Here is a 27,053-nt window from a genome sequence, read left to right as displayed (position 1 = left end):
TGGATGTTATTTGCTGTGTTCACTGTACTATGCAACGTATTCTGTATGTGACGTCATCAGCATTTCCTGTAAATAGCTGTCATCAGTTAGTCTTCTTTGAATCCAGTGTTCTGCTTTGGTTTGGCATTTCAAACCTGGGTCTGATTCACACACGTACACTGATGCTATATCATTCTGATTTAGGTAATTGATTTATTTGGGTGTGTTTGTTAAGAACTACAATAAACTCCCCCAACTCATTCAATATGCTTCTGTCGAGTGATGGTTTGTTCTATGCTTAGCTCTTGTTGGTTTTGTACAGCATAAAACATGGTCCTTGCTCCTAAGAAGTTTATATACTAGTAGAGAAAACAAGAAGAACATACACTCAGCCTTGGCAAATACCGCATGAAAGCACACAAATCATCACCATGGTATATGGGTGTCAACAATAAGTGTTCCCAATTCTGGGGAGGAGGTTACAGATGGGGATGGAGAAGACAGGCAAAACCCCACAGCTCATAACCGTCAGGACAGGAGGTCTTTAGAGACCTAGGATGAACTCTGTGCATTTACCTTGCCTGGAAAGATGAACTGTTTTATAGATGACCTTTCACACCTGGGCTGTAAATCTACTGGGACACACATAGGGAGGAGTGGGCCACTGTAACTAAGCCTGGGTTCTTACCAGATTTCCATACACAAGCACTCCTTGGAGCCTGGAACAGGGCTGTAGAGTTGAAGCAGGGGAGCATGACCTTATGTGATGCTCTGCCTTTTTTCACTCCCTGATGGTCCTACAGCAGGGAGCTCTTACTCTTTGTAAAATTACTCTGTGAGCTGTGTTCCCAGATCCTTGTAAAAAGAGTGTCCTAACAGAAAAGCATGCCAGTTTTTTTTTTTTTTTTCCTGGCCCAGCAATTTTATATTTCCACACTGTCTACAATCTAGGTAAATGCCTTGGGGGCAAGGCCCTGCATTATACATATTGGCATTTCCCAGTTGTATATGCTGAGGAATTATCCATTGATTGATTGGTTTTCTGTGGGGTCTCACTGCTTTGGGATGTGTGTGATGGGAGACAGAGTGATGAGATTTGTTCACTCGTGTAAATATAAAGCTTCTGCTATGTTAGCTTAACCTTGTGGCCCTGGAGTGTCTCTAGACTTTCCCTTGTAGAAACAAAATCATTATAGCAGTTCCAGACCTCACTTTTCCTAAATATCTTTTTTTTTGTTAAACCACAGTGTTCCCTATTTAAAAAGCAGATGGCCTTTTAAAAGAAGGGGGCCTCCTATATATTGAAAAGTTTTCTTTTAAATAAAAATAAAACCATGGTCTAGCAGAATCCAATGCTAAGCTGTAGGTAAATTTAGGGCAAGAGAAGCCTTCTTGGCAACGCTGAAATGACACCATGTAGGTGTCCATGGAGATATCTTCTGGAAAGATGGCTACCATTCTTCATACTTGCTTCTTGAGCCTTCCCCTTGGGCCTCATGCTGTCTGAAGCTTGGTTTCTTGGAATTCTTCCAGCCAAGGAGGTGTGGGGACCTTATCGTTTTCATGGTAGGTGTAGGTGCTGGTAGAACTTGGAAGGCTGTACCGAGGAAGGACCTGTGAAGTCACCCAGAGCTCCCAGCTAGGATGGCTGTATGCCTCCACTGCGAACACCAACGGTTGGATTAGGGAAATCCCCCAACCTGAAATGAATATCGGCTTGTTATTAAGCCCAGAAATATTTCCTGTCTTTGAGATTTGCTGGTAGGCCATGCTTGCCTTCAGTTAAAGGGTCAGATTTTCCCGTAAGCAGTTGAGCTCTCTTGCTATTTTGGGTAATCACCTCTCCACATACACATGCTTCATTGCGAGCCGGAGTGAAGTGAGTTTTGTCGGCTCTGTCCTGTGCTGCCTGAGGATCTCTCACTGGCCAAGCGAATGCTCTTGATGAGTTTGCTCGCTTCTGTGACCAGGTTATAAGGCTTTTGATTAGACATTGTTATGTGTAATCCACCCCTATGTTAACAGGCATTCCTCCAAGTGAGGACAAGATCTGGCCCGGGGTGGACGACAGCTCTCCCCTGGGATCTCCTGGGGACAGGCTGGTGCTTTTAGAACTGCCGTGTGCCTTGATCTTAATTTATCTGTTGTATTCAATATCATTGGAAGCCAGGAAAAGGCCAAATACCTGACCTCCGTTCCAGGGCTGTGATACTGCACCCATTCCAAGCTTCCTTTGATCCTTGCTTTAGCAAGCCAAGTAGGGGAACTCCTTAGCTGTCTTTGGTCCCCACAGATTCAACTGACTTTGTCGATTTGTGACATTTAGTCTTCAAATTATCGTTGGATTGGATTGCAGGTTGGAGAAAAAGAAGGCTTTGATAGTCTACTGGAAAGTAGCTGGATGCTTTTCCAAGTGTCCATGTGAAGATTAGTATTTCTCCCAGAATCACCTGGCTGTCATGGGACAATTCTTGAGGGTTAGGACATGGGGTTTTCTTTGGTCTTTCTGGATGTGAGAACTTAGAAGGGTAAGCAAGGGCCGCTTATAGACAGCTCACAATAGTTAGGTTAGGCCCATTCCCCCTCCAAATAAAGACAACCCCTTGTCCCTGTTTATTTTAGAATGAATTCAGATCTGCTGAAATAATATCTACCTTTGTAGGGGGTAAGAAAATATTCACAAATAGTCACGAAAAAATTTCATGTAATGCAGAGGGAAATTGTTGACTCTTGACGGTGAAGACCAATAAACTTAGAAAGAAAGAAGGAAGGAAGGAAGGAAGGAAGGAAGGAAGGAAGGAAGGAAGGAAGGAAGGAAAAGAAACTTGAAAAAACTCTATGTGTAATGTGTAAAGCATTTGTGCTGGGTTAGGAAGGCATGGGTTTTTCAGATAATTCCCATATGTGTAACATTATACACATAGGCACACGGCCTTTCTCGTGTATCTCCCATTCCCATCTGAAATCTTGTGTGAACTGTGAAATAATGAAAATGCATTTTGAAATGTGATTTACCATCAGAATCAGGGCCTTCATGAATTCTACCACATAATGAAGTCTTAGAGAGGCTATTCTCAGCTCTCCACGGGCTGGGAACCAGTCTCTAGCAATATAGAAAAAAGTGTCAGTATTGGGTCTATATACTTTTTTAAAAAAATGCCATACTTTCCTGTCCTCCAGCCTCCTTTTGTGGCTGCCGTCTCTATTTCTGTACTGCTGTGAGAGGCCCGAGCTGAGGAGAGATCTCAATATGGGATGTACCATCCCTTTAAATGCTAAGAGCCTTTTCTTGGTGGTTTCCTGTACTTGTTTTTCTGAGATAGAAGAATTCCAAGTAAAAGAAGTCCTTGAATCTTGTCTTTTGTGGGCTCTAGTGCAGGTTCTCAGTCCAGGAAAAAGTCCTGGTCAGCCTTCCCGGAGCCAAAGAGTTGCTATGATTCTTTTGCTGCGTCTCCTATGGCTAGCCCACTGGGCAAGTTTAGCCATATTTCATGAGGGTGCCCAGCTTGGGTACTGGTGGGTGTCTAAGGCTGTGTTAGGGCCGGCTGCCTAGGAGACGGAGGGATTAAACTTCTGGAACTGATGCCTGGCTTCAGGACTGTAAAAAGTCTTAGGAAAACAGTGGGCCCAGAACTGTTGCCACTCAGTGAGGGTGAGACGAGAGCTCACACTTGAGAATGGGGAGTCTTGGTTTCAATTGGAAGACATGGTTGGCTTTAAGCACAGAAAATCATAAAAAAAGGAAAGGTTGCCCTCCTTGTTGTTTACTTGTATCATCGGCCACCCTGTGAGCTTACTGCGCTAGCTGCATTCACATATCTAACACTGGTGGGGACAGAGTCCTCTTGCACTGGCCGCAGGGATGGATGGCACAGGGAGGAGAGAGAACGTGGAGGGGCCACAGGTCTGGAGAAGGAAGGAGGCCCAGGAAGGGACGGGGGCACTGACATCAGACTGGTGACCTTGAGTGAGTGGTGCAAACTGGCAGCGATGAGAACAGGAAGCAATTTTGGCCCAGGTCAGTGGTGACCTTCAGGTTTCATCACCTGGGGTCAGGAACAATGAGGTGTTGCAACCAAAGCCATGAGGCAAAGCAGAAAATGGCACCTGTGGTTACAACAGGTGAACTTTAATGACTGCCAAGGACAGCTCAAGAGCTATTTGGAGACCCTGCCAGCCACAGCGGGAGGACCAGGGGCTGGGATCCCACAGATCTCCTGCCCCCGGATAGGAGCCAACGACTGTTATTATTGTTGCTGAAAACCCCTCCAGTGGCCCTTCTGCAGCTGGGAGAAGTAGCAGCAGCACAGGTTACTCCTGCTCCTTAGCAGAAATGTCGTCCTCATTCTGTGGAATGGCACGTTAGCAATGGCCTGTGTGTGGAACTCCACAGAACCGTGCTAAGCATTTAGAACCCCAAACCAACTGGAGACAGTATCTCCTACTGTGGGGAGATAAACATCTTCCCCATTACTGTGTCATCCTTCTGACAGCTGGAAGTGGGACGTGTCTAGTCTTTGGGTAAGGAGAATCTTTTCTCTGCTGTCAAGGAAATTTATTCCAAACTAGGTGTTTTATGACATTACTGATGAGGTTGGTTTTTTGTTTATATTTTCTCCCCAGTCATTTGTTTTCTGGAGTATTCTGTTTTTACTGCATATAGCCAGAGGGCATCAGAATTGGGTAATGATTCTGTCCTTAAGGGTTGACATTTGCGGCAGGATGAAAATTGCTCACGTGTGCTGCTTTTGGGGGCCTAAATGTCGGCGCCTGTTCAGAGTTCCACAGTGACATGCTGGGATGTCATGTTTCCGTTGCCTTCTTTGACAAAGAACCAAAGTCACAGGCTGTTGAGACTGACCCATCGCTCTTCCCGTGAGAACTATGAAGCACATTGTGCTTTCATACCAGCAAGCCTTGAGACCTTGAAGCTGTCTTTTCTTCTTTTCCTTGGTAATGGTGTTGGAACTCTGTCTGGCCTTCTGAGTAAAGCGAACCTGTTGGAGAATGGTGAGGTGCGGGCCATCGTTATCAATGCGTGAATATGAGATGTTTATTTAAGAAAATAAATCAGTAAGAGCAAAACCCCATCCGAGGTCATGCAGCTCTGGCCAGTGCCACTTAATCGGGCTTCTCAGGAAGGCCTCGGCCTGGCCCTACCTTTGGAGTTTGCTCTGAGAGAAGGTGCTTACATAGTTTCTTCTGCTGCTATTGGCAGATCCTCAACACATCAATGGTCCAACATGGCTCTGGTCCTCATCTAAACCATGTTCAAGGCCAAAAGTGATATCACAATATGGGGACTTCTGTTCCAAGGTTACATGAAGGGAGAGGTTCTCTTTATGCCAGTGGGTCTTGGCTCTGCATTTGCCACCTTCATCTTGGGTCCTTCATCCTCAGTCCCTCATGTCACCTTCCAGTGGAGAACAAGTCACACGTGGCCCAGCTCTGATGAAGCTTCAGACCTCAAGTCAGCAGAGGAATCTCTCTTTCACAAGCCACGTATGCCAAGCCCTCAAGGCTGCGTGACTGTTATGATGGAAGGGAACTTTCTATGTCTGGCTCATAAGAGCAGTCCTTTCCATTTTTTTGAAGTTGTGACACTCCCTTTTTCACCCTCCTTATTCATTTCTCCCAGTGGTGTCATGTGGCCAGAATGGACCAAATTAAAAGTAAAGTATTTATTATGTACTTATGCTAAAGGATAGTTTTTCAAGCAAGATATTAGTATATGATCTATCTATATATTTTAAAAGCAAATGTATTTCAAGGAGCACAGAATGGAATATCTGAAATTAGCACTGTCTTAGAGATTCTGGAGTTGGGTAATTGCTACAACCATAGGACACGTAAAAGAAGTTTAAGACCATTCTTAGCTTGCGATTATTTGGAGATTTTGAGAAACACATTGTGAAATCTGGAGGACAGCCTGAACTGCGGATCACAAGTTCAAAGCTTCTATGTTTTCTGCCCATCTGTCCCAGTTCTCAGGGTCCTTGCAATCTGGACCACCTTGAGCCATGGAACCAGTGCTGACCGAGAGGCAGAAAAAGTAGCAGCTGCTTCTGTTACCCTCAGACTCAAAGACCTCGGCTAAGGGCCTCCCCACCTGCTCCCTGCCAAGGCCTTTGGCTTTCTTGAATGACTTGGTCACACACTGGTGTTTCAAGGCTGGGTGCTCCCCAGCTGGAGCCCTGAGAACGCTTGCGTGGCATCGCTAGAGAAAGGAAGTAACTTGAAAGAAACACCCACAAAGTAAATCACCAGGACCGGATGGTTTTCATCCAAGAGTTGGGGAAGGAAATGAAGTGTGAAATAGCACAGATACTGATGAAGACATTAGTTCTCCATTAAAACCACAACTGTGTCAGAGCACAGGAAGTCTGCTAACATGATGACCTTATTGCTAGACGAGAGAGATGAGAGGCCTATCTGCTGCCTCTGGAAAACCTGGCCCACTTGGAAAGAAAGACACGAAATATGAACAATGACATAATAGCCTTTATTCCCTTAAAACAGGTTAAGAGGGACAGCATAGTGACTTGTGTATGGCTTCGTTTCAGTAGAAACCTTGGAAAGAGTAAGATAGCGAACCTGTAACAATGTAGGGTGCTATCCCTCCTGCTGTGCCCATGGCAGACATCACTAATCGATCTGGTACTCTTCTCTCTGAGCTTAGATTGGGCCTCATACCTGCCATCATCAAATGACCGGAGTTGACGTATACATTAAAATTCATTTGCCCTCTTTGCCTAAGAGGATGTATTTTATCAAGGACCATGTTGGCTCATAATTAAATGATAAACAATGAGAACACAGAGGTCTTTCACAGGTAGTTTGGTTTAGAACCATGACAAGAAATACATCGCATTCTTTCTTCTAAAGACTGAGTTAGCAGAGTGTCTGTCTCCAGGGATAAGCAGTTTTGTGAGAACGGAATCCAGATGTGTACTCCCAGCCTAAGCCACGGGAGGGTCTTTGTGAAAGGAAGGGAAGTCGCTTCCTCTGGGCCCACAAACAGCATGCTTCAGAAGAACGGAGGATCAATGGCAGCTTCCTTTGTTAGGCATTTCCTTGCAGGTTTAAAGAAATGTGTAAACACGGTCGGTTGGTCGGTAGAGTCCTACCACGACAGGGACTCCATGGAGCAAAGAAGTGAGGGAGGCCCTGAGGGAAGAGTTCCACTGAGGCCCAGGGAGAAAAGAGACAGGAGGGTCAGACCCCAGAGCAGCTCCGTAACTTAATGGCAAAGCAGAGGTTTCATGGGGACTGGCCTTTGTCTCACACTCGGGGATCATAAGGCCATCTGGGCTGCAGGTCTGGAAAGCCCATGGGGCTCTGCACAAAACACTGTGCTGTGGGACTGAACAGCGCCTCCTGTCACTAGTAGTGATTAAAGCGATCTGGCCAAAATAACTATCCTACAGCCTGGTGACCTCCATGACACGGGGTGTGTGATATGGAGTGGACTGTAATCTGATCGTTTCAAGGAGTCTGCCTGCCCCGGGAGGGGATGGGCTATTTTGCTTGACCAGTGAAAAGACGCTAAATAATTTGATTAACAGAGAATCAGAATACAGAAAAATGCACTTAGCATGGGAGAGAACCTAACTGTACTGTGGCTTTTCATCGATAATTCAGGATCTTGTCATACCACAGGGTCGTCCACAGGGTCGTCCCTGGGGAGCTGGGTGGGCGCTGTGGTTCAAAGGCCATAGCAGCAATGACATGATGGGGCCCATCGGTCAGTAGAGCTGAGTGCCAGTCCCCACTCCACCTCGAGGTCCCCCGTCGTGGTACGAGATGCGGGGGAGGTCATTTTGTCTAGATCTCTGCCTCACAGGAGCTAGGGATTATCAGCTCCACTTTAAAGACGAGGCAGTCGCGAGTAGCTTAGCGAGAGAAGATTAAGTGTGCAGCACAGGGGATGGTGGATGGGTCAGGGGAGAGAAGCCAGGCTCCCAGCAAGCAGGTCTTCTCACGTCACCACTTTGCTGCTGAGTCTCAGTTTCCTGTCTTTAATGGGCGCTGTAAAGTAAGTGTGGCTTTAGCACGATGTTTACAGCACGGGGAGAAATCTCTGCGGGTTAAATGATTAAATGCAGTGCTGATAACTTACATTTCTAAGGCACTTCTAGTTTTCAAAGTGCTTTCATCTGCGTTATTTCACCCCGCTGAAGACTCACTGAGTTGGGTAAGCAGTAGGATTCCTTACCCACTTTCCGAAGATGCGTCAATGGAGACTTGGCTGGGTTACATGGCTTCCTCAAGGTCAGATCAAGGTCAGCACCAGGGCTCAAATTCCTGCCTTCTGGTTCTGAATCCAGGGCTGCTTTCACCACAGAACGGTAGATACTGGAGAGTGTACTGTATTTATTATTCACTTTAAGGACAGTAGAATCTCTGGCGTCACAGGGTGGTAAAAATAGATTGTGAGGGCAGGGAGGTTCTTGGTAGCAAACAAACAGTCCTCCAGAGTGTTCTCGGGGGCAGGCTCAGTTGCCGTGGCCTTTAGGAAAGCCTTGGCAGCTTTGCAGGAGACAGCGTCACCTCACTGTGCCCAGCTTTCCCTGAGGAGCTGCCTCTGGGCTCTAGTACCAGGTGCAGGCAGTGCCCTAGAGGCCATGGGGCAAGAATAGAGAGTGGGGGGGGCAGGAGGAAGGCTTCTTCTGAGGGCTGGGGACCATGGACCGAGAGCATGTCCCCAGCGAGGGGACTGAACTGTGTGTCCTGCAATAGCAAACTTGCTGTGGCTCTGATACAGATCAGGAGACATAGCCTGGCGAGACCCGGGTTCCTGTGCCATTGAGCTTTCTCTGATAAGCGGCGGAAGGAGGGCAAGAGAGTATGGAAGAGTGAAAGCAGCAAGGCCAAAGGAGAAGCCTTGTTTTCATTGACTTAAAGCGTTATCATTTATCATCCCGTTTCCCCAAATAATTTGTTACGGATTATAGTAAACAAAAAACCAACCCATGTATACATACATATATAGGTGGTTAAATAAAGATAAAAAGAACCACGTAGAAAAAGCGGGGGTGGTCCCACATGACCATTTCACACTCACAGAGAAACACAACCTCTTGGTCATTGTTAGGGAGACTAAGAAGGTATTTTTACTAAGATGCACCGCTATAATCTGTGCTGGATTCTTCAGAATATTTCTCCCATTGGAAATATCTGGCTAAGGGGAAATTCTTTACATTACAGCAGAAGAAGAGACGTTTGTCCCACTTGAAGAAAAACTTATCAAACCAGTGGTCTTCATCCTTTGCAAGTCACAGATTCCTCTGAGAATCCCTTAAATACCACACATCCTCTTCCCAGAAAAATGCAGGCTCCTACAAATGTGACTTAAAATGTGAGGTCACTTAGAAACTCCCAAAGCTGATCCGTTGACTTTAGGTTAATAACCTCTTCATTGAAAAAACCAGAAATATTTTATGGAATAATTTCTTCCTTTACAGAAAGATTCACTGCATGTAGTTGAGATGATTGTAATTAATATGTAGGTATACAGCCCGTGTCACAGAAAATATTCTGATTTCTATGAAATTCCCTAGCCCATAACATTTGTATTTTACATGTATAGTCATTGTATAGCCATCTATCATTTTATCTTAGTCTTTTATTGGTTTTTTAAAAGATGCTATAGAACGTATACTCCATGGTAATTTGTATCTGATAACACATGTAATATTTGGTATAGTAAGGAAAATGTGCCTTCATTGTTACATCAATTTTGATTATATGTAGAATATGGTATATAAAGTAATACTTTAATATATACAATAGCCCACACGCCATCAATAAGATCTCATCCTCCAGACTTGTGAATTCTTGGAAAAAATTACTTCCACATGTTCCTAAAACTACTTAAGATTTTTGACTGGTTGGTGGTCTATTGATTCTAAATATCCGACCTGTCAAAATGCCATCTTTAAACTCCACTGATGCATAGAGGCTTGGCATGAGTGGGGCTGAATTTATTACAGAACAAAGGGTGGTGATGATTAACACACCCATCTGAGCAGGAGGGGGGAAAATAATCTTTGAATGGATTAGATGCCGTGATCCTAAAACCACATTCTCTGGGTATTGGGTTCTTGCCCAGAAATGGGGAGAGGCCAAACACTGATGCCTTTTAAATGACAGGGTATCTTCATGGGATCGGGAACACTGGGGCAGAGAGTTGAGGGTCAACTGGGAAAAAGCCCTTCTTTCTCCTGAGGTCTAGCAGAGTGGACGCCCTGGACCCCCTCTGTGTGCTGTGACCCGCAAAACTACAGCCCAGCGATCAGTGTTTATGCAGTTATCCGTCTGCCTGCCTGGGTGGAGATTACATTAAAATATAAATATATGAGATTTTATTTTTTTACCGCTAACCAGGAATCACTTCGAATTGTTTTTGGACTCCAGCAGGCTACTTTCCAGACTGGCATAGGGCTGCCAGGATGAAGGGGATTATTAGGTACTGTCCCACCAGAACCCAAGAGTCATAAGCAGGCCCCTCTATTCGCTGGCAATATTGGTAGATTCTGATCTCTAAGGATGTAATCCCAGGGAAATTTATCTTTGTAAGAGCAGTCCACAGACAGAGCACTACACCCATTTTCTGACCGATTTCCCCATTATTCTGTCTTGCCTCTGCCATGTCTTGCCAGCTTTATCAAAAGCATGGATTTCAAAAAAATTGCACCACAAATGGCACTGGTGAGACGGACTGTCTGAGACAGGCCTTCAACAGACAGGTACCTTCCTGAGCAGGAAGCAGACCATGGGCAAGTCATCCTGATCCCCGCTCCCCGGGAGGACCATTTGAATCACAAGCCCAGGTGCTCAGGAAATCTCCTGTCATTCGGAGATGGGCTGGGACCTGGTGCCATGGCCGAAGCTTCTAAATACAGTTCAGGCTGGGTCATCATGACAGATGCTGAACTGGCACCACTACGGGGACTGAAGTGGGAACTCTGACAGTGCTTAAATGCCACGGCCCCTGGGCTCGAAGTCTTCCTGGGCTGGGATAGGGAGAGGCAGTCCAGAGCCTTATGGGGCGGAGGGTAGGAGCAACTCTGGCAAGGAAAATCCTGCTGCTTCGGCAATACTACGCTCCTTTAGGAGGCAACAGACACCCAGCGACACGTCAGCTGTTTCAGAAGAGGTCAGTCCTGAACTGCTGACACGCTTGGAGGACACTGTCTCTTCAAGGGTCATTCTGACCCTTCAAGGTAGGTAGGCCTGGGGAGAAACAGAGGCCTGCTAGAGCCAAGGTGTCAGCTGGGGAACGGGTGGAATCAAGCGACCTGGTCGAGATGGCTCAAGGTGTCAGGAATAGAGGTAGGAAGAGCATGTTTTACACAGAAGACGCAGTCCCTTACCTTGCTCCACCTTCTTTTTCTTGGCCATCACCAAAAATCCACCTGGGGTGAGCTTCCTTTGGCAACTCATTCTCTTCCGGGGAGGGCTTTAGAGGGAAAAAAAAAGACAGGAGAGGCTTGAGAGGTGGGCTTTTCCTGGAGGGGTCTAGTGATTTGGGATGTGAAGGTGGGATTCTAAGTTTTACAAGCGTCTCAAGCTGGGGCTGGTGAGTTACAAATAGACACTGACGAATACAATGAATGCAGGGTATTTGTTTCACTCTCTGTGTTTGCCCCGTGCCCCCAAAGTGGATTCCTTTCTGTGGCCCAAGCATTTGATTTTCGGGTTGCTGAAGGTGGTGTGGGATGGTGGGTGAGTTCAAGCTTTGGAGGAAGACCTGGGTTCTTTTCATCTGTCTGATGCTTCGGGCTGGGCGGTGCTGAGCACATCACCTTGGCTGAGTGTCACTGGTCTCACTTGTCACATAGGGTTACAATGCCCGACTCTCAGCCCTCACCTTCACGCTTTCAGAAAGGGTCACTCAGGCACTAGATCTCTTCTGCCTCCTTGCTGTGTACTGTCCTTATCCTGAGCTGGAGAGTGAGTGCTCTTGGCAAGGCTGTCAGTTTGGAGTCAGGGGCCTTGTGGCCTCCCAGCTCTTTCCCACGGCTCAGGAGAGGTGCTCGTGGGTGGTGGCTTCTGCCCATGTCCATCTCTGCTGCTCTGCTCATGGCCAGAATTTGCTTCCCTGGCCCCATTTCCTTACTGAAGATCCAATGTACATCATTTTTTTTTCCTCCCAGTGGTCTGCACTGTTCTCTCTTCTTTCAGATTCTAGTGATTTTTCTTTGCAAACAGTGTGACAGCCATCACGGGCCAGGAGAGCATCCCCTAAGTAGATGCACACAAAAATGGGCTTTTCTTGCAGTTGCTCCAAGCTCTGAATGATTTTCTCCACCATGTGATCTCTTCCTGTTCTACGTTAAAAGTTGTCCTGATTAGGATTTGCTTTTGTTCCTTTGGAAGAACACAAACCTTCTTTTTCCCTTTCAGAGGTGGACAGGAAAATGATTGGGAAAAGATCTAACCCTTGGGGTCCCCTCCCTTTCCAAATGATGGAAGGATATTGAAGATATGCCCACAGTGTGCTAGGGGCTTTTCCAAAAGCCACCAGCATCTCTGTTGCTGTAGATGAGGAAATTGGCTCAGATAGGTGAAGCCACTGGCCCAAAGTCACAGAGCTGGGCCTGTGTGATTCTGTGCAGGTCTCTGGAAACCTCACTTCCCGCAGGCAGCAGCGGCACTAACCATGTGTGGGTGGTCCAGGTGTCAGCCGATTCCTGAATGAGAGGACATCTCTGCTGCCCTCCTGGTCACCCCGCCAGAACTTGTAGGAGAACTTTCCTCATTTTTGTGCTCAGGACCACAAGCACCTTCTCTTCTTGGGTTCAGGGGGAGGAGAATTCCTAGCTGAGAATTTTCTAGATGACCGACTGTGACTGCTCCTCACAGAAGTGACTCAGTTCACTGGACTCATTTGCTGTTCTTGAAAGATTTTAGGTCAGGCCTTGCCAATCAGTTTTAACACAACTCACAGTCGTGGAAGGAAGAGCTCGTGGGATTCCTATAGTTCAGATTATGTGTGGGGGTCATCCTGCTGGGATTTCACTGGGAACATGGTGTTCAGTACAGATACCTCATCACCGGGGATATCCTGGTCTCCTGAAGAAGATCAAAACAGCATTCAGGATCCTTTGTGTGGCTTCAGCCTATCCTCCCAACGCTTCAGACTGGCCAAATCTCTCTTCTCTTGCTTCGTTAAATACTCATTTCATTCATTCATTCATTCATTCACTCATTCATTCATTCACAAAAACCATTTGGAGTGCATAGTGGGTGCCAGACACTGTCCCAGGTGCTCAGGATCCAAGAGGAGTAACACAGACGTGGTCTGAATTACTTGCTGTTCTCTAAACCTGTCTGGTAGACTTGACTGCCACGCCTCTGCCATCAAATTCCCTTTTCTTGGAAGATCCTTCACCTTCTTTCCTCAACTCTTGCTTTTCATCCTTCAGACATCTCTTCATTAGGTCCAGAAAAGACCTTTGTGCTGCAAGAGGTCCTTTTCAAACTCCCATAGCATTTTGTCCATGCTCCTCCTGAGATAATAATACATGAAAATAAGCATTCGTACATTTCTTTTACTGTGAATCAAGTGTTTCCTTAAATACAGACACACACTTTGTTAGTGACACATACACATTTCACAAAGTGGGTCCTAATAATCTCTTTATTTCACAGATGATAAAACTAAGGCTTAAAGAGGTTAAGTAACTTGTTCAAGATTAGACCGTTGGCAAAAGAAGAGGTGAGCTTTAGAACTTGGTGGTTTGAATTCCAGCCCTCAGCGTGTTATGTGCCATGCTGGATTTTGACTACTCTCCTTTTTTTTTTTTAAGGAGTATTTATTGACCTGTCCTGTCTCCTAAGTGATTTTGTAAGTTTCTGAGAACATAGGTCATATCGTATCTTATTCAGTTTTGCGCCCCTCACAGTACCTAGTGCATTGCCAGGCCCACGCTAATCAATAAGTATTTGCTGAATAAATGAATGACTGATTGAATGGACGAATTCAGAAGATTGCCGGAGAAGTTGTTACATAGTTGTCAGCCATGTGGCTCTTGCAGTCATTAAACAGGATGGTTCTCCAGGTTTGGCTCGATAGGTTGGGTGGCTTTGAAGCTTACTTAGCGTAGCTGGTGGTCTCCCGAGTATAAATTGAAGGGCATCGCATATCCCTTGGCTGGCTGTACTCAAATGTCTATCCTACTTACATATTTGAAACGACCACCTTCAAGGGCACTGTCTCCAGAAGTCATAGTTAAATGACACTTGTTGCTTGGTAACTGGCTGCTTCATTCTTCCCCTTTGGGCATTAGCATGAATTTGTTTATTTACTGGCGCTCAGTGAAAATATCCTAAGCAGGTACAAGGCCAAGTTCTAGGGCCTTGCGGGGAAGCCTTCCTTTTCACTTCATGGGAATGAAAAGGCCACCGTGGCAGATGTCGGTGGTGCTGGGGGTGGTGGCGGTGGGAGGTTGGGGTACTTGTAGTTGCGAAGGACAAACAAGCACTGGCTTGGGGATGAGCTCATGTGTCCCTTCACCCAGTAGAAATGCCAAGAGCCTCGGGAGGGTCCTGTGTTGACAGCCGCTGGCTTAAACTTGACTGGTCTGTCTTGAAGACCACCCAGTCAATTAAGATCAACTTTTGGAGAACTTCTGGTGCAAGAGACATTTAGATCGGATACTACCACATGGCTTGTGACCAAATTTTGACTATTCCATTTATGCATTTTCTGTGCTTTCATCAGGAATATTTTCAGAACCAAAATTTGGTCTCAAAATGTTTTTACGGGGAGAATGAAAACAAAGTATTTGAAATTAGGACTATTCTAGAAAATCTAGGACTTGTATGTACCCTTGTTTTTTCTTGGTCTTTCTGTTTGACTTGATCATTGGCAAATAACCTTACATGTTAATTTGATACTTTACTGTTTGTAAAGTGCTTTCACATATGTTATTATCAGATGAATTTTCCTCAAGGATAGATATCCATTTAAAATGATCAAAAACTTCTGGGCCCTGAACTCTGACCTGAGTTAAGCCTAACTAAATAAACCAAATTCGGCACAAGTAGGAACTACTTCAGCTGCCTTTTCTTGTCTTTCAATGCTGTCATTACGCATTTCTCAAAGTCCAAACATCTTCCAAGTACCTTCTAATTTTATTTTGCTTATGGTTTAGGCTAAAGCAAAAGAGTGATTTGACATTGACTGTGATCTTCAGTGCTCTATCACATTTGGATGTTTTCACCCCAGGGAAGGGAGGGGACTGGGGATAGGAAATGAAATACAACAAAAAAAGGGCCTTATACACTTGTATGTACTTATTAAATAATGTTAAGTCAGTGAAGAGACCTGAAACATTCCTGAACAAAACTGCCCAGCTACTGAGAAAGAAACAGTCCCATATGACCTTAGTTTGAATTTTCTCCTCTTTCCAAAGAACTGACAGAGTTTTAGTTTCCATAGAGCTCTCCTGTGACCGAGCAGTCTCAACACGAGTTTCGCGTGGCTGGGTTCAGAGTGGGAAGAACACAGCGCTGCAGGTCTGGTTCAGAGAATGGACACCAGTGGGTAGTGGGGCAAGAGCGCCTCCTGTGGTGCCCGACCAACTCAAACCCCACTCGGACATCTCCTGCTTCTAAAACATGAGAAAAGCCTCTTCCTTTTGCCGAGCCTCAGTTTCCTCCTTTACAAAACGGCAGCAAGGACGCCTCCTTTGCAGGGTTTCCTACAAAAATTGCATGAGGTCACGGAGATAAACCATCGAGTGTAGTGTTACTCTTACTTCTCTTCCCTGTTTTTGCTTTCACCTTCAAAGCATGCTGGAGCACTAGAGGCTGAACCTTTGATGACATTGAGCCTTTGTCTGCTCAACGAGAAACAGATATAAAAATGACTTCTTTGCAAAGCCTCTTTGAAAGGCTTAGATCTCTGGGATGACTCTGGGTCCTCACCTCTGGTTCTGTGTACCACTGAGAGAGGTGGTGCTTGTCAGGTGGAGAGATACATGCTCTTACTCTTCTTAATTGGCTTATTGGCACGGGATGTGGGTTTCAGGTTACCTCTCCGTTTTTCCCAAATAGAACTCGGAGGGCATGGAGAGCTCAGCCACTTCATTCCATTACTAATCATCTAACAGCCTCCTTTGAGTGTTTTGCTATCATCATAATTTCAGTTTGATCCAACCTGGGTTAGAGTTCATTCGCTTGAAGGTCTGGCCCGGGTATCAAATTTGGGCTCAGCCCGTACTCATGTCCAAGCCAAATGCCTCGCTTCTGCCATGTTTAGAATTACCCTACGAAAATGTTCATTACTGCATTTCTCTTAGCTACCTGATAAAATCTGACATCCCAGAACCAATTTCCACTGCAGAGGTCATCTGGAAAGAGGAGTTTACTTGAGCCTGGTACACAGAGTGCTGCCTGGGCTATTAGCTTCTGATGTCTACCCTGGTGTGAAGGCGAGCCCTGGGACGGCTGGCTGTGGGAGCGTTAGTTTTAGAGATTTTGGGACTTAGAAAGTTGACGGAAGAGTGGGCTGCCCTACTGATATCAGATAGAAAGTACCACTTGGTAAAGTCATGTCCCTGTTATTGGCAGAATAAAAAGACTCAAACAAAAAAGACATGATTGTTTGATTATCGTCTGGGTTGAGTCTTTCTCCTTTGTCAAACTATTTTCAAACTATTTGAAAATATTTTTTTCACCTGACAACCACCACCTGACAACCACTGAAAATAGTCAAACTATTTTCTTCCTGGGGGTAAAATATGAGGCCCAGTCTTATGGAAGTGGCATCTAATCTCAGATAATTCTACGTTTCTTATCTGACTTTACAATAATTGTCTACCACCCATGTTCAACACTGAAACCAGGCTATTACTGCACATCGTTCATCCAGGAGATGTGGCAAAGCATTCAAGTTTGGAAAGGAAGACAAAAGTATCACTGCCTTCATTTGAAAGAAAACTTTGGTATAAAGAAAATAAAGTCTAAACTCCATCCATATTATGACACCCAAATTCCTCCTAGAATATAAACTCCATGTGGTCAGGGATTTTTGTTTTTTCCCTGATGATGTCTCAAGAATCTAGAAGAGTGACTGGCACATAGTAAGTGCTAAATAAACAGTCATTTCATTGGGTTGAACCTGACTTTCCACCTTTATCTCGAATCTCCCCTCCCCTCTTCCCTGATGTATTTTAAGCTCTGGCCATATCAGTGTGCTTGTAATTCCCCCCAAATGACAAATCTTTACTCATGCCGTTCCCACTGTCTTCAATTCTGTCCTCATAATTTCTTTGCTTGCTCATATGCAACTTATAATTCAAGTCCATTCTCAAATGTCCCTTTGTGAACTCTTCTTGTGCTCTCATCACTGAGGTGCTTGATCTTCAAAGCTCCTTCACGCTGTGCTCCTATATCTATCTGTCGGAGCTCCTGTCATGGTCAGTTTTCTTTACAGTTCGTGTGTCCTTCCCACCAGATTGTGAGCTCCTTCAGAGCAAGCACCTGTGTCATCTGTTGTGGTCCATTAATATATAACCTGATCTATACAAGGCAGAAATGTTTGGTGAACTAAAAATGGAATTAAATAGAGTCTTATATGCCTGCAATGCTTAGGAGGTTGAACTGACGTAATCTGGATTTAGGTGTCAATAATATATCAAATGGAGGTAATAACAACTCTTAGATTGTTCTGTGAAATGATGTTATGTACGAAACGTCTTAGCAGAGTGCCAGACACACAGTAAGTGCTCAGTAGGTGTGGGACCATTCACTTTTTGGTTGGGGTACCTCTTGTGAGTTCACTGTCCAATGTCACTGATGTCGTAATCAACAGAATCATTAGATTCCATTTTATCATAAAGATACAAATATAATATTTTGATCAAGAAGATATCTTGCCCCAGCCCCTAATAGGAAAGATAAGGAAATAGTCCAGAGAAGGAAACTGAGGCTCTGTGAAACGAAGTGGCTTTCCAAGACCCCACGTCTGGTGAGGAGCAGAGAGCCAGGAGTAACTTTGTTCCCTGTCGTAATGAAAGATTCCTCAACATTATTAATTAAGTGGAGAGGAAAATCACCTGGCAGACTGTGAAATATGCTTTAATAATGTCTAATTTTGAAATCAAATCAAAGTACATATAATTCAGGCATTTTCTGTTCATGTCAACCAAATCAACTTCTTGTGGTTGGTTTGCTCTTATTAGACTTGGTGGTCTTTAAGCAGTACTACCAATCCATCCATTAAATATTAGACTTAAAAGGGAGTTTATAGCACTCCTAATGAAATGTGCATGTGTGGGGCTATAAAGATTAAGGAAAAGGGAGACCAGAAGTTATGTGACTTGGCCAAGAGCACACATGTTAAGCCATTTCAGTTATAAGGATGGTCAAAATAGTTGAGAGGTGTTACAGAACTGCTGGCTGCTTTGGCCAGAGTTGACCCTCACATGACCTTGGGAAGACCTGATCATTGGATCTCTAGGCAGAAGACCTATCTGCTAGGCCATGTTGTTTTCAAGTTTTCTTAGTCTCAATTTTCTCATCCACAAAATGGCCTTAAAATTATATGCCATGTCTACCTCATCAAGTGGAGGGATATGTTAGGTAATGCGTAAAATAAAAATTAAGAAACTATTTCAAAATGCTACTATTTGTATGAATTGAGAATTGAACTCCCTCTAAGCTAAACTCAACTTTCTGTGAGAACGTAGTGTTATAGTGTCGATTTTCTCAATACAAGATAGGTCAGAGATGGAAAATGAGTAATGCTATGAACTGATGGTTAGAATCTCTCTTTTAGGGACATTTTTGGGATGGGAATAGATACGTTGTTTTGACCCTATGGGTCACACGATGTTCTCCAGTGACCTGGCTCAGTACAGGTTCCCTAGATTTTCTCCTTTAACTTCCTTAGTTACATGTAATGTTATCATTTATGTTCCTGATTTACTGAAACTTCCCTTGTTAAAATAATATTCACAAGAGGCATCTGATAACCAAGAAGTCTTTCTAGGTCATTCAAATGAGTTCCTAATGGTTATTGTTTGAAGGCAGGAAGTCACAAATTGCCAAGAATAAAAGAACTTGAAAACACAGAGGTTTTTCTGATCTTCATATTTCAGAACAGAGGACCTGATTTGATTGAAATAACCTGCTACACATTTCTTACATTTGTGACTTAGGTAACGTGATTATGCATTCTGATTAATAGCTGAAATAATTGATCTGATTAGCCTAAATATTTTATATAACTATGATTTAGAAATGTATTTTACAAAGGCTTGAACTTTATTTTTACCTAGGCTGCTGATCTTGACTCTGAGATTACTATTTTTAAGGCTATTGTAGGGTAGCTTATGTCACAGGTATTCCTAAGCACTCTAGGAGTTTTTCTAAAAAACTGTATAAAATATGATATGCATTTTATTTACAAATTGTGACATCTGAGAAACTGAGAATGGAAAACTACATGGTGTATTCATGTTATTGTAAACATGGGCTGATGCCTACATTCCGCATATAAAAGTCACTTGGGCTCTATTTTGGGAGTGAGTGAGAATCGAGGAACACAGAATATTTCCAGGGAAACAAATAACTGTTTCTGAAAATCTTCTCCATGGGCGAATACTATCTACGCTGCCACAGACTTGTCCATTTCTTTTCTAGTAACCGTGGGTTCCCCAGGTCTGTTCCAACCTTCTTGGATCCCTCTTTTCTGGATTCCGATGAGACATACAAGACAATATATTATCGTGTGGAAAACCTGCGTGGTAGTATTCGTCTTTGTTTCTGATTACTTGTGAAAGTGCCCAGTTTCCACTTGTACTGTAAATTTCTTTAAGAGGAGCTCCATTGTGTACTTTGGTATTTCCCAGAATCTAGCACAGTACTGGGCACACAGTAAGCACTCTGTAAACACATAATTAATCAACACTAACTGGGAAACTTCTCAAGGTCTGGGATTCTGTTTCAAATTATGTATGTGGTACCTCATATAAGGCCACGTGCTGATAGGTGCTTATTGATTGATTTGATTGAAACTATGAACAGAATACCCGTTCCATTCTTTAACTCCTGTAATAAGGTGAATTTGGGCCCCCAGTCTTTTTCCTCATTTAACTTGTCTTGCCCAGTTTTAAGTTTGATGCTTCTAATTGAGGTTGCCCGGGTTATCACTGAAAGTTGCCTTCTTCTTACATTCCTCAAGTCATTAGAGGTGGAAGAGATCATAAAAGTTTTCAGTTCAATCCTTTTAATTGCATGATGGGGAAACGGGTCCATTGTGGTTGAGTGAGTTGTCGTAGGTTATTCATTAATCCATTTAATATTACGTTTTGAGGTCCCGTGTTATTCCAGATGACAAAGTGAGTCTCAGTCAGAGTGTTCCAGTCCATTCGGCTACCATTAAATATTTGTCACTTAGTGCACTGACATCTTTCCCTCCCCTCGGCTTTCCTAAACATGCATTGGAGAAATCCTATGTCCAAAATTTCTGCGGGGCCTTACTTAGGATGTCTATTTCCAACTTTTTCCTAATGACAGCACTCTTATAGCCGGGAGATTTCCTAACACTTTGCTCCCAAAGGTAGGACAAGACTGTTTTCTAGAACTCTTGCTGAGAAGTTTTTGAAACATTCACAATACTCTTGGTAAGTGAGGAGCTCTTGGCATGTCCCAGAAACAAACTGGGACTTGGGAATCTGTGTCTCCAAGGACGGGAATGAATGTGTTTGGCGCAGTACGTGATGATGTAATGGCTGTGCTACTGAAAGGCATATAGAATCAGGCTGGGAAGTGTCACTCTCCGGCCACTCTCATCCTAGATAAGTAGCTCCCCTTTCCCGTGTTTCAAGGAGACCAACATTAGTAGCCGTTTGGCCCAAGGTGTAAAATTACATGTTTGGACGTGTAAAACCTAGTTATAACACTTTTTTGTTGTTGTTTCTTTGGTAAAGATGTGACTGGACTAGTGATTGTGGATAAAGATCGTGGGCAGAGAGTGACCTGTTATTTAGGAGCTTGGGTCCGTTCTGCAGTCCCCTGAATGTCTTCAGAAGTGAAGGGTGAGGAATTGGGGAGGACGAAGACAAATGGCACTTTGTTCCCTGTGGGCTTTGGCAGAGCGGTGGGAAATTCTTGCCAGAAATGCTGCCTGGGTTTGAGAGGGGAACACATCAGGGCTAGAAGGAAAGCAAATGAAAGGTATCATGGGATGGGCTGTTCCCAGGCCTAGAAACCTGCTGCAGGTAAATAAGCATGGCGGCAAGATGGTGTGGTGCTCTGCCGCATCCTTCTTCCCTCCTCCTAGTATCAGAGACAGAAACCCAAGAGGCCATGACTGTTGACAGCACTGAAAACTCAGGTGTCAGTATTAGACGCCGCTGTTTCCACCCTTTATTTATGTATGTATCTATCTGCAAGGGAAGCAATCAGACGTTAAGGGTGGGCTAGAGAAATAGACGGTTAGGCTTGGCTTTCAGTATTACCTGACCTAAGGAAATTGTCCTACCTAATCTGAGTGTTTAGAAATCTTAGGAGATACAATTCTTGGCACCAGGCCCCTAAAAGTAAGGAATTTAAAAAAAAAAGACTGAAAATTCTCTGGTCTGCCTCCAGCCTTGTCCATTAGTCGATGTGCCCCACCCCCCTTCGTGAGTACAGAACGCACAGGAGGAGAGGCCCATCTGGCCCAGCGTGGCAGCTTTTTATTTGGTTGCTCTGAATCCTACCTTCCTGTTTGGATCGCCCCTCCCCTCTGCCCATACTTCAGAAACCAATCAAGGTGTCTCCTGAACTCATTTATTCCCTTTGTTTCAACCGCCTTCTTGGGTAACTTTTTCCATATGCTTACATCCTTGCTTCACAACGGATTTTTTTTTTCATCCACCATGGCCAGATTGAACTCTTAGGAAAAGCCGTTTACTCAGATATACGACAAAGTGATTGTAAAGATTCCACCTCCCCCCACCCCACACACACCAAATTTTCATTAACTTTTGATGACCAGGATATATCCATGGAGGGAAAACCGCTGTGTTTAAAAATGATTGATGGGCAGTGATGCTGAATGGGATGGAATTCCAGAATATGTTGTTAGGACTGAATCTCCCCTGCCCGCCACTCCAAGTGAAACAGTCTAATCTAGATTTGGAGCTAGAGTCTGTAATTAGTATTATTATTATTTTTAAAATGTGGCCCCTGTGTGGCTTCACTCCCTTCAACATGGTGACACGAGGACTCTTTATAGCGCCTGCTGCGGACCAATTTTCCTCAGTTGTTGCTAAAACTTACTAAAACCCCAGATGGCACGTTGGAAACACGAAACCTGAAAGAAGGTTGTAAATCACAAAAACAAACCATAAAAAAAAATAATAAAATACCCTGAGTGCTGTGCTCTGGAGCTTCCCAGCTTTCCGTTGCCTTTTGTTCACCTCTCTCCCCCTCCACCATGCCCCCCGGCCTGCGTCCCCTCTTGTAGGGTCAGGAGCCTTGCGGGGGAGTGCAGCAGTTTCTCACCCGAGGCTTGATGGTTTCTTTGGCAGATTCCGAGCAGAGCACCGGTTCGGACTCGGAGGCGCTCACTGAGCGGACTTCCTGCTCCTTTGACTCTCACGCTGACCTGGGCGCTGGTGCTGCCGTCTCCATACCCGCTGCCATGTCTTCCATGGAGGAGATTCAGGTGGAGCTGCAGTGTGCCGACCTCTGGAAGAGGTTCCATGACATTGGAACTGAGATGATCATTACCAAGGCGGGCAGGTAAGGACACGTTCCTTTGAATGGCCAACTTCAAAGAGCGGAGGACGAGGCAGGAGCGGTTGCATTTCTTCTTTTCACTTACTGGTGGTAGGCCGCCTTGCTGAAGTCAAAGCCACGTGCACTCACTTTTCTGCATCTGGACATCTGGGCAAAGTGATCTTGTCGTGTTTACTGTGAGTTTGCCATTTCCCCCCAAGGGTCACTCAAATCTCCATCACCTCTGGCCTCGCAAACATTTTTCGCCTACGAATGTATTTCAGTTAATACTGGAGACCCACGGTACATGACAGCCAAACTAATTTCCAGAGCAGGTGTTACTTCACCCTTCCATGTTTTTAAGAGAAAACATTTGCTCCCCAAACAACAGCTTGCATCTTCTATGGCATTTAAAACAGCCAGATGTTTTTGTAAGAATTTTGTTTTTGGTAAGAACTGGGTTTGGTGCCTATCTCCTGAGCCCCTGCTTGTTGACCCATTGTGTTTTATCGTGGGCTTGAAATTATTACAAAACACAAACGGCAACCTGGTGGAAACTCTTGCAAAACTATTTAAGTAGATGATAAAGGTATCAAAAACAGTTTCTCTTGAAATAAACACTTTTAATTAAGCTACTCTTTCACTGGTACCTTTCAATTTTCCATAGTTAGGTACCTGTTTTGTGCTGGATACTCCATATATACTATATTATTTAAATTTCACAGGAAGTCTATAGAGTAATGTCTGATAATCCCATATATGGATGAGGATGCAAAGTCCAAAAGAGGTTAATGAACTTGACTGAGGCCACCCAGGCAGTAAAGAAAGATCCAGAATCCTGCACAGATCTGTATGGCTCTAAAACAAAAGTCTCACCTGTGTACAACTCTGCACTGTTAGGAAATGGTGGTAGCTTCCCCGCCTTGGATTAAAAATGAAAATGATTTAAATAAAAATAAACTTGGGCTAAGATTTTTGAGTACAGAGGGATAGTTCACTGAAAGTAAAACAATTACACTGCCTTCCTATTTTCAAAGCCAAGCTACGTAGTCTCATGTCATGGAGACCAAAAAGAACCACCTCGTTGATCGTAAGCTGTCTTCATGAGCAGGGACGTTTAAAGTAAAAGAATATTTTCAGTGGGTCCAGTTCATTTGAATGCACATAGAGAAACTTCCCAATACAATAAGATATCACAAAAACATGAGGTTACAATGAACGTGAAAGCTTGTGCATTTTCTTTCTCTTCTAGAACCCTCTTCTTTCTCTCTTTTAGTAATGAATAAAACCATTAAAAGGCGGCAAGAGCAACTTTGAAGGAGCACTACTTTCCATGCCATCTCCCTTTTGTGGCTTGGGTTTCAGTCTTGTCCTGTTCTACATTTTGAGATATGACAGCGTGGAAGGAAATAGGGTCATTCAAGGAAAGAGTTTTTGGCAAGGGGCTTGGTTGGATACAGGGAACATATTACTTTTTTTGCCTATAAGATCTTCCAGTTTTTATTTCGCGTTTTCACTGCCTGCTACTGGGTCGGTGTAGTCCAGTCATTTTTGTTCTCGATATCACACCTTTGATTCCTGCCCTTCAGTGAAGTTGGGTCACCTGAGCACCTCATTGTCATCTCTGTTGTGACCTCGTTTCGTGATTTCTTCTGCAGTGTTTTCTTCTTTATATCTCTACCTTCACCAATTTGCTGTCAGACCTGAATATATCCAGATAGTCCCAGCACAGACATACAGTTTGTTCTTTAGTCATAACCTTTTATTCAGTGACACTAGTTTCGTCTGACTGTTCTTTTTCCTGAGCAGATCTTAGTCACCATCTGCTTCTTCTCACTCCCCAAACTGTAGTCCTGTTCATTCAGGACGTCTACAGGGCCCTCAATCTCTGGACGTCCTGACATAATCTGTACAATCAGCACCATGGACAGAGGTGCTTGTAGGGATTAATGGGTTTGGAACATAGAACAATTGGCCTGAATTTAGCTATAAAATTAAAACCAAACACACCTCATTTTGTGAATATGAAAGATTAATTTTTCTCTAGGGTCTTCTGACTTCACTTGATATTCTGTGCTGAAAATTTTTGGTAAATTTTTAAGAAGAGAATTTCAATAAAGTCATAGAATTTTAAAGCAAGAGGGCACCTTAGAGATGATCTCGTCTGTTTCCTTTGTGCAATAGGGGTTAAATGACTTATCTAAAGGCACACAGAGCTCATTCATTTTAGAACTTGGGTATTGGGGAAAGACAGGTAGCAAGTCCACTCAAAGTCATATAAGTATTCCAGAAAAAACAGGTATTGAATTTTAAAACACCTAACCCCTTTTATTGAAGTCATCAAGTAAAGAAATTCATCTCTTTCAGTGTAAAACAGCCTCTATAAATGGCTGAGAGGAACCCCATTTTCTTATGTCAGATAGCAAGTGAGAGGACTTTCTCTCCATTCCTGGTAAGATGCTTTCCAACCATTTATTATATATACAGGGCAATCATAAGTCATTGTTAGTAAGAGGGGCAATCACTGACCTGTATTTAAATGTACAGACCAAGGGTCCCCATTTTTTGGAGATCGTTAGCGTGGATCAAAGTGCCTCACCTATCACGTATGTGAGATTTAGTCATGAACAGCCCACCATCGATTTTCATGAGCCCATCAAAAGACTCAAATATGAGGCTTTCTAATTAAACTTGGGAGGGTAGAGGGATAAAATCTAACCTGATGTGCCAATAAAAGCTTCTGAAAAGTTATAAGCTGTGAGTGCGTTTGTTAAATTAATTTTCCTTCAAAGTCACGAAAAGCCAACACAGTCTCTGTCTCTTGGTGGCTTACATGTAGTTCTTGTCTGAAACAAGTTATGGCTTAACTGATCTCTGGAGATCGCAATCCAATCAGTGAATCATGGCTCATTTTGAAATATCTGAGAACTTGGCCCCAAACCCATGAATTCGGAGGCGAGAGATGAATGGGGAGAACCTGGATTAGCATGATGGGTGAGCAGATGGCCAGGATTGCAGGTCTGGATTGCAGGACTTCAGAGGGGAGACACTTCCACTCTGTGTTAGAGGATCTTGGGAGTTGCGATGTGACTGAGTGCCTGTGTTTGCCAGGGTCCAGGTCCCACGTGGCCTTTAGAACTGAGAAGCGGGGAATATCAGGTCCATGGAGAACACTCTTCAGAACCACAGGGCAATGGGCAGAGTCTGAAAAACTGACCTCCCTTGTGACCGACAACGTCTCATTGCCAGAGGTTTTGTGGGGAAATAATTGGCAGCTGATGACAACTCTAACTGGGGAAGCGGGGTGGTGTTTCTGGCCATGGCTGCACTAAGGCAAAGGCCCTCCTCCATTTTTCATAGCAATCCCGCAGAATTCAGATGCTTGGCAAGGAAATGGTTAACCGGTGAGAGGCTTGGAGGGTCTCTGCACATGGCTGTGTTTTATAGGACAATATGGAAGATGTTTTCAATAAGGAACCAAATCCCGAACAAGTGGCCGACGGATTATATGGTTTGCATTTGGAAGGTGAAAGGTTGCAGTAAAATACCTTTGCCGTAGCTAGCCACGTGGGTTCAGGACGCCTGTGTGCACACAAGGGTGCAGGCAAGGCGAGGGAGGAGGAAGAAAAGGGGCTGTGGGAATGTTTTCCTTGTGAGAGCTGCAGCTTTGATCATTAAACACAACACGTCTCTGCTCTCCCCCCCCCCCATCTCTCGCTCCATTTCCATCTCTATCTCATTTCTCCTGGTGATCTTTACCCTTCCCTTTTCATCCTTTGTATTCTCTGTTGAATCTCTACTGCTTCTCCATTCTTGTCACCTCTTTGTCTCCCCTCTCTCCTGTGTCTGGTTGTTTCCTGGGTCTCTATTCCCTCTCTGCATCTGTGTCTGAATTCTCCTCTCTCCCTCTCTATCTCAGATACGTGTATCATAGCTCCAAGTGGATGGTGGCCGGCAACGCCGACTCCCCCGTACCCCCAAGAGTTTATATACACCCCGATTCTCTAGCTTCTGGAGACACTTGGATGAGACAGGTGGTCAGTTTCGACAAACTCAAGCTGACTAACAATGAACTGGACGATCAAGGACACGTGAGTGGAAAGGACCCCCCTCTCCCTCTTCCTCCCTCTTCCCCTCTTTGCTCTAGAGCGGGCTAGCCCCAGGCTTTTCCAAACAGGTAAAATAAGAATCTCCATGCCACTTTAAGCCATCTTAAGAAAGTAAGCGTAAAAGTTGTTTTTTCTTCTTCCTGTGAAATTTCATGTATTACAAAGCTAACATTTGGCAAGTGTCTGCTGTGTGTCCGGTTGTGCTTATCAGACAGAGTTCTTGTGGTCTGAGACTCCCAGTCT

General features: G+C 44.3%; 1 protein-coding gene and 1 long non-coding RNA gene across 2 annotated transcripts in view; one reads left to right on the top strand and one right to left on the bottom strand.

Moving 5' to 3' along the window:
• The window catches only part of LOC141568552 (uncharacterized), a 35,120-nt gene extending 13,978 nt beyond the window's left edge, over positions 1-21,142 (bottom strand). Inside the window, exons 1-2 of the long non-coding RNA XR_012491697.1 lie at positions 20,974-21,142; positions 11,355-11,440 (exon numbers count right to left, since the gene is read on the bottom strand). This is a non-coding gene — a long non-coding RNA (uncharacterized LOC141568552). The remainder of the gene's footprint in view (positions 1-11,354; positions 11,441-20,973) is intronic.
• The window catches only part of TBX15 (T-box transcription factor 15), a 98,653-nt gene that overhangs the window by 32,124 nt on the left and 39,476 nt on the right, over positions 1-27,053 (top strand). The window contains exons 2-3 of the mRNA XM_074318634.1: positions 22,512-22,725; positions 26,621-26,792. Coding sequence (XP_074174735.1) covers positions 22,512-22,725; positions 26,621-26,792 — 386 coding nt within the window. The remainder of the gene's footprint in view (positions 1-22,511; positions 22,726-26,620; positions 26,793-27,053) is intronic.

Source organism: Rhinolophus sinicus, linkage group LG14, assembly GCF_036562045.2.
Source record: "Rhinolophus sinicus isolate RSC01 linkage group LG14, ASM3656204v1, whole genome shotgun sequence".
Lineage (NCBI taxonomy): Eukaryota > Metazoa > Chordata > Mammalia > Chiroptera > Rhinolophidae > Rhinolophus > Rhinolophus sinicus.
The sequence above is the reverse complement of the archived record's forward strand: the minus strand, read 5'-3'. Positions and strand labels throughout refer to the sequence as shown.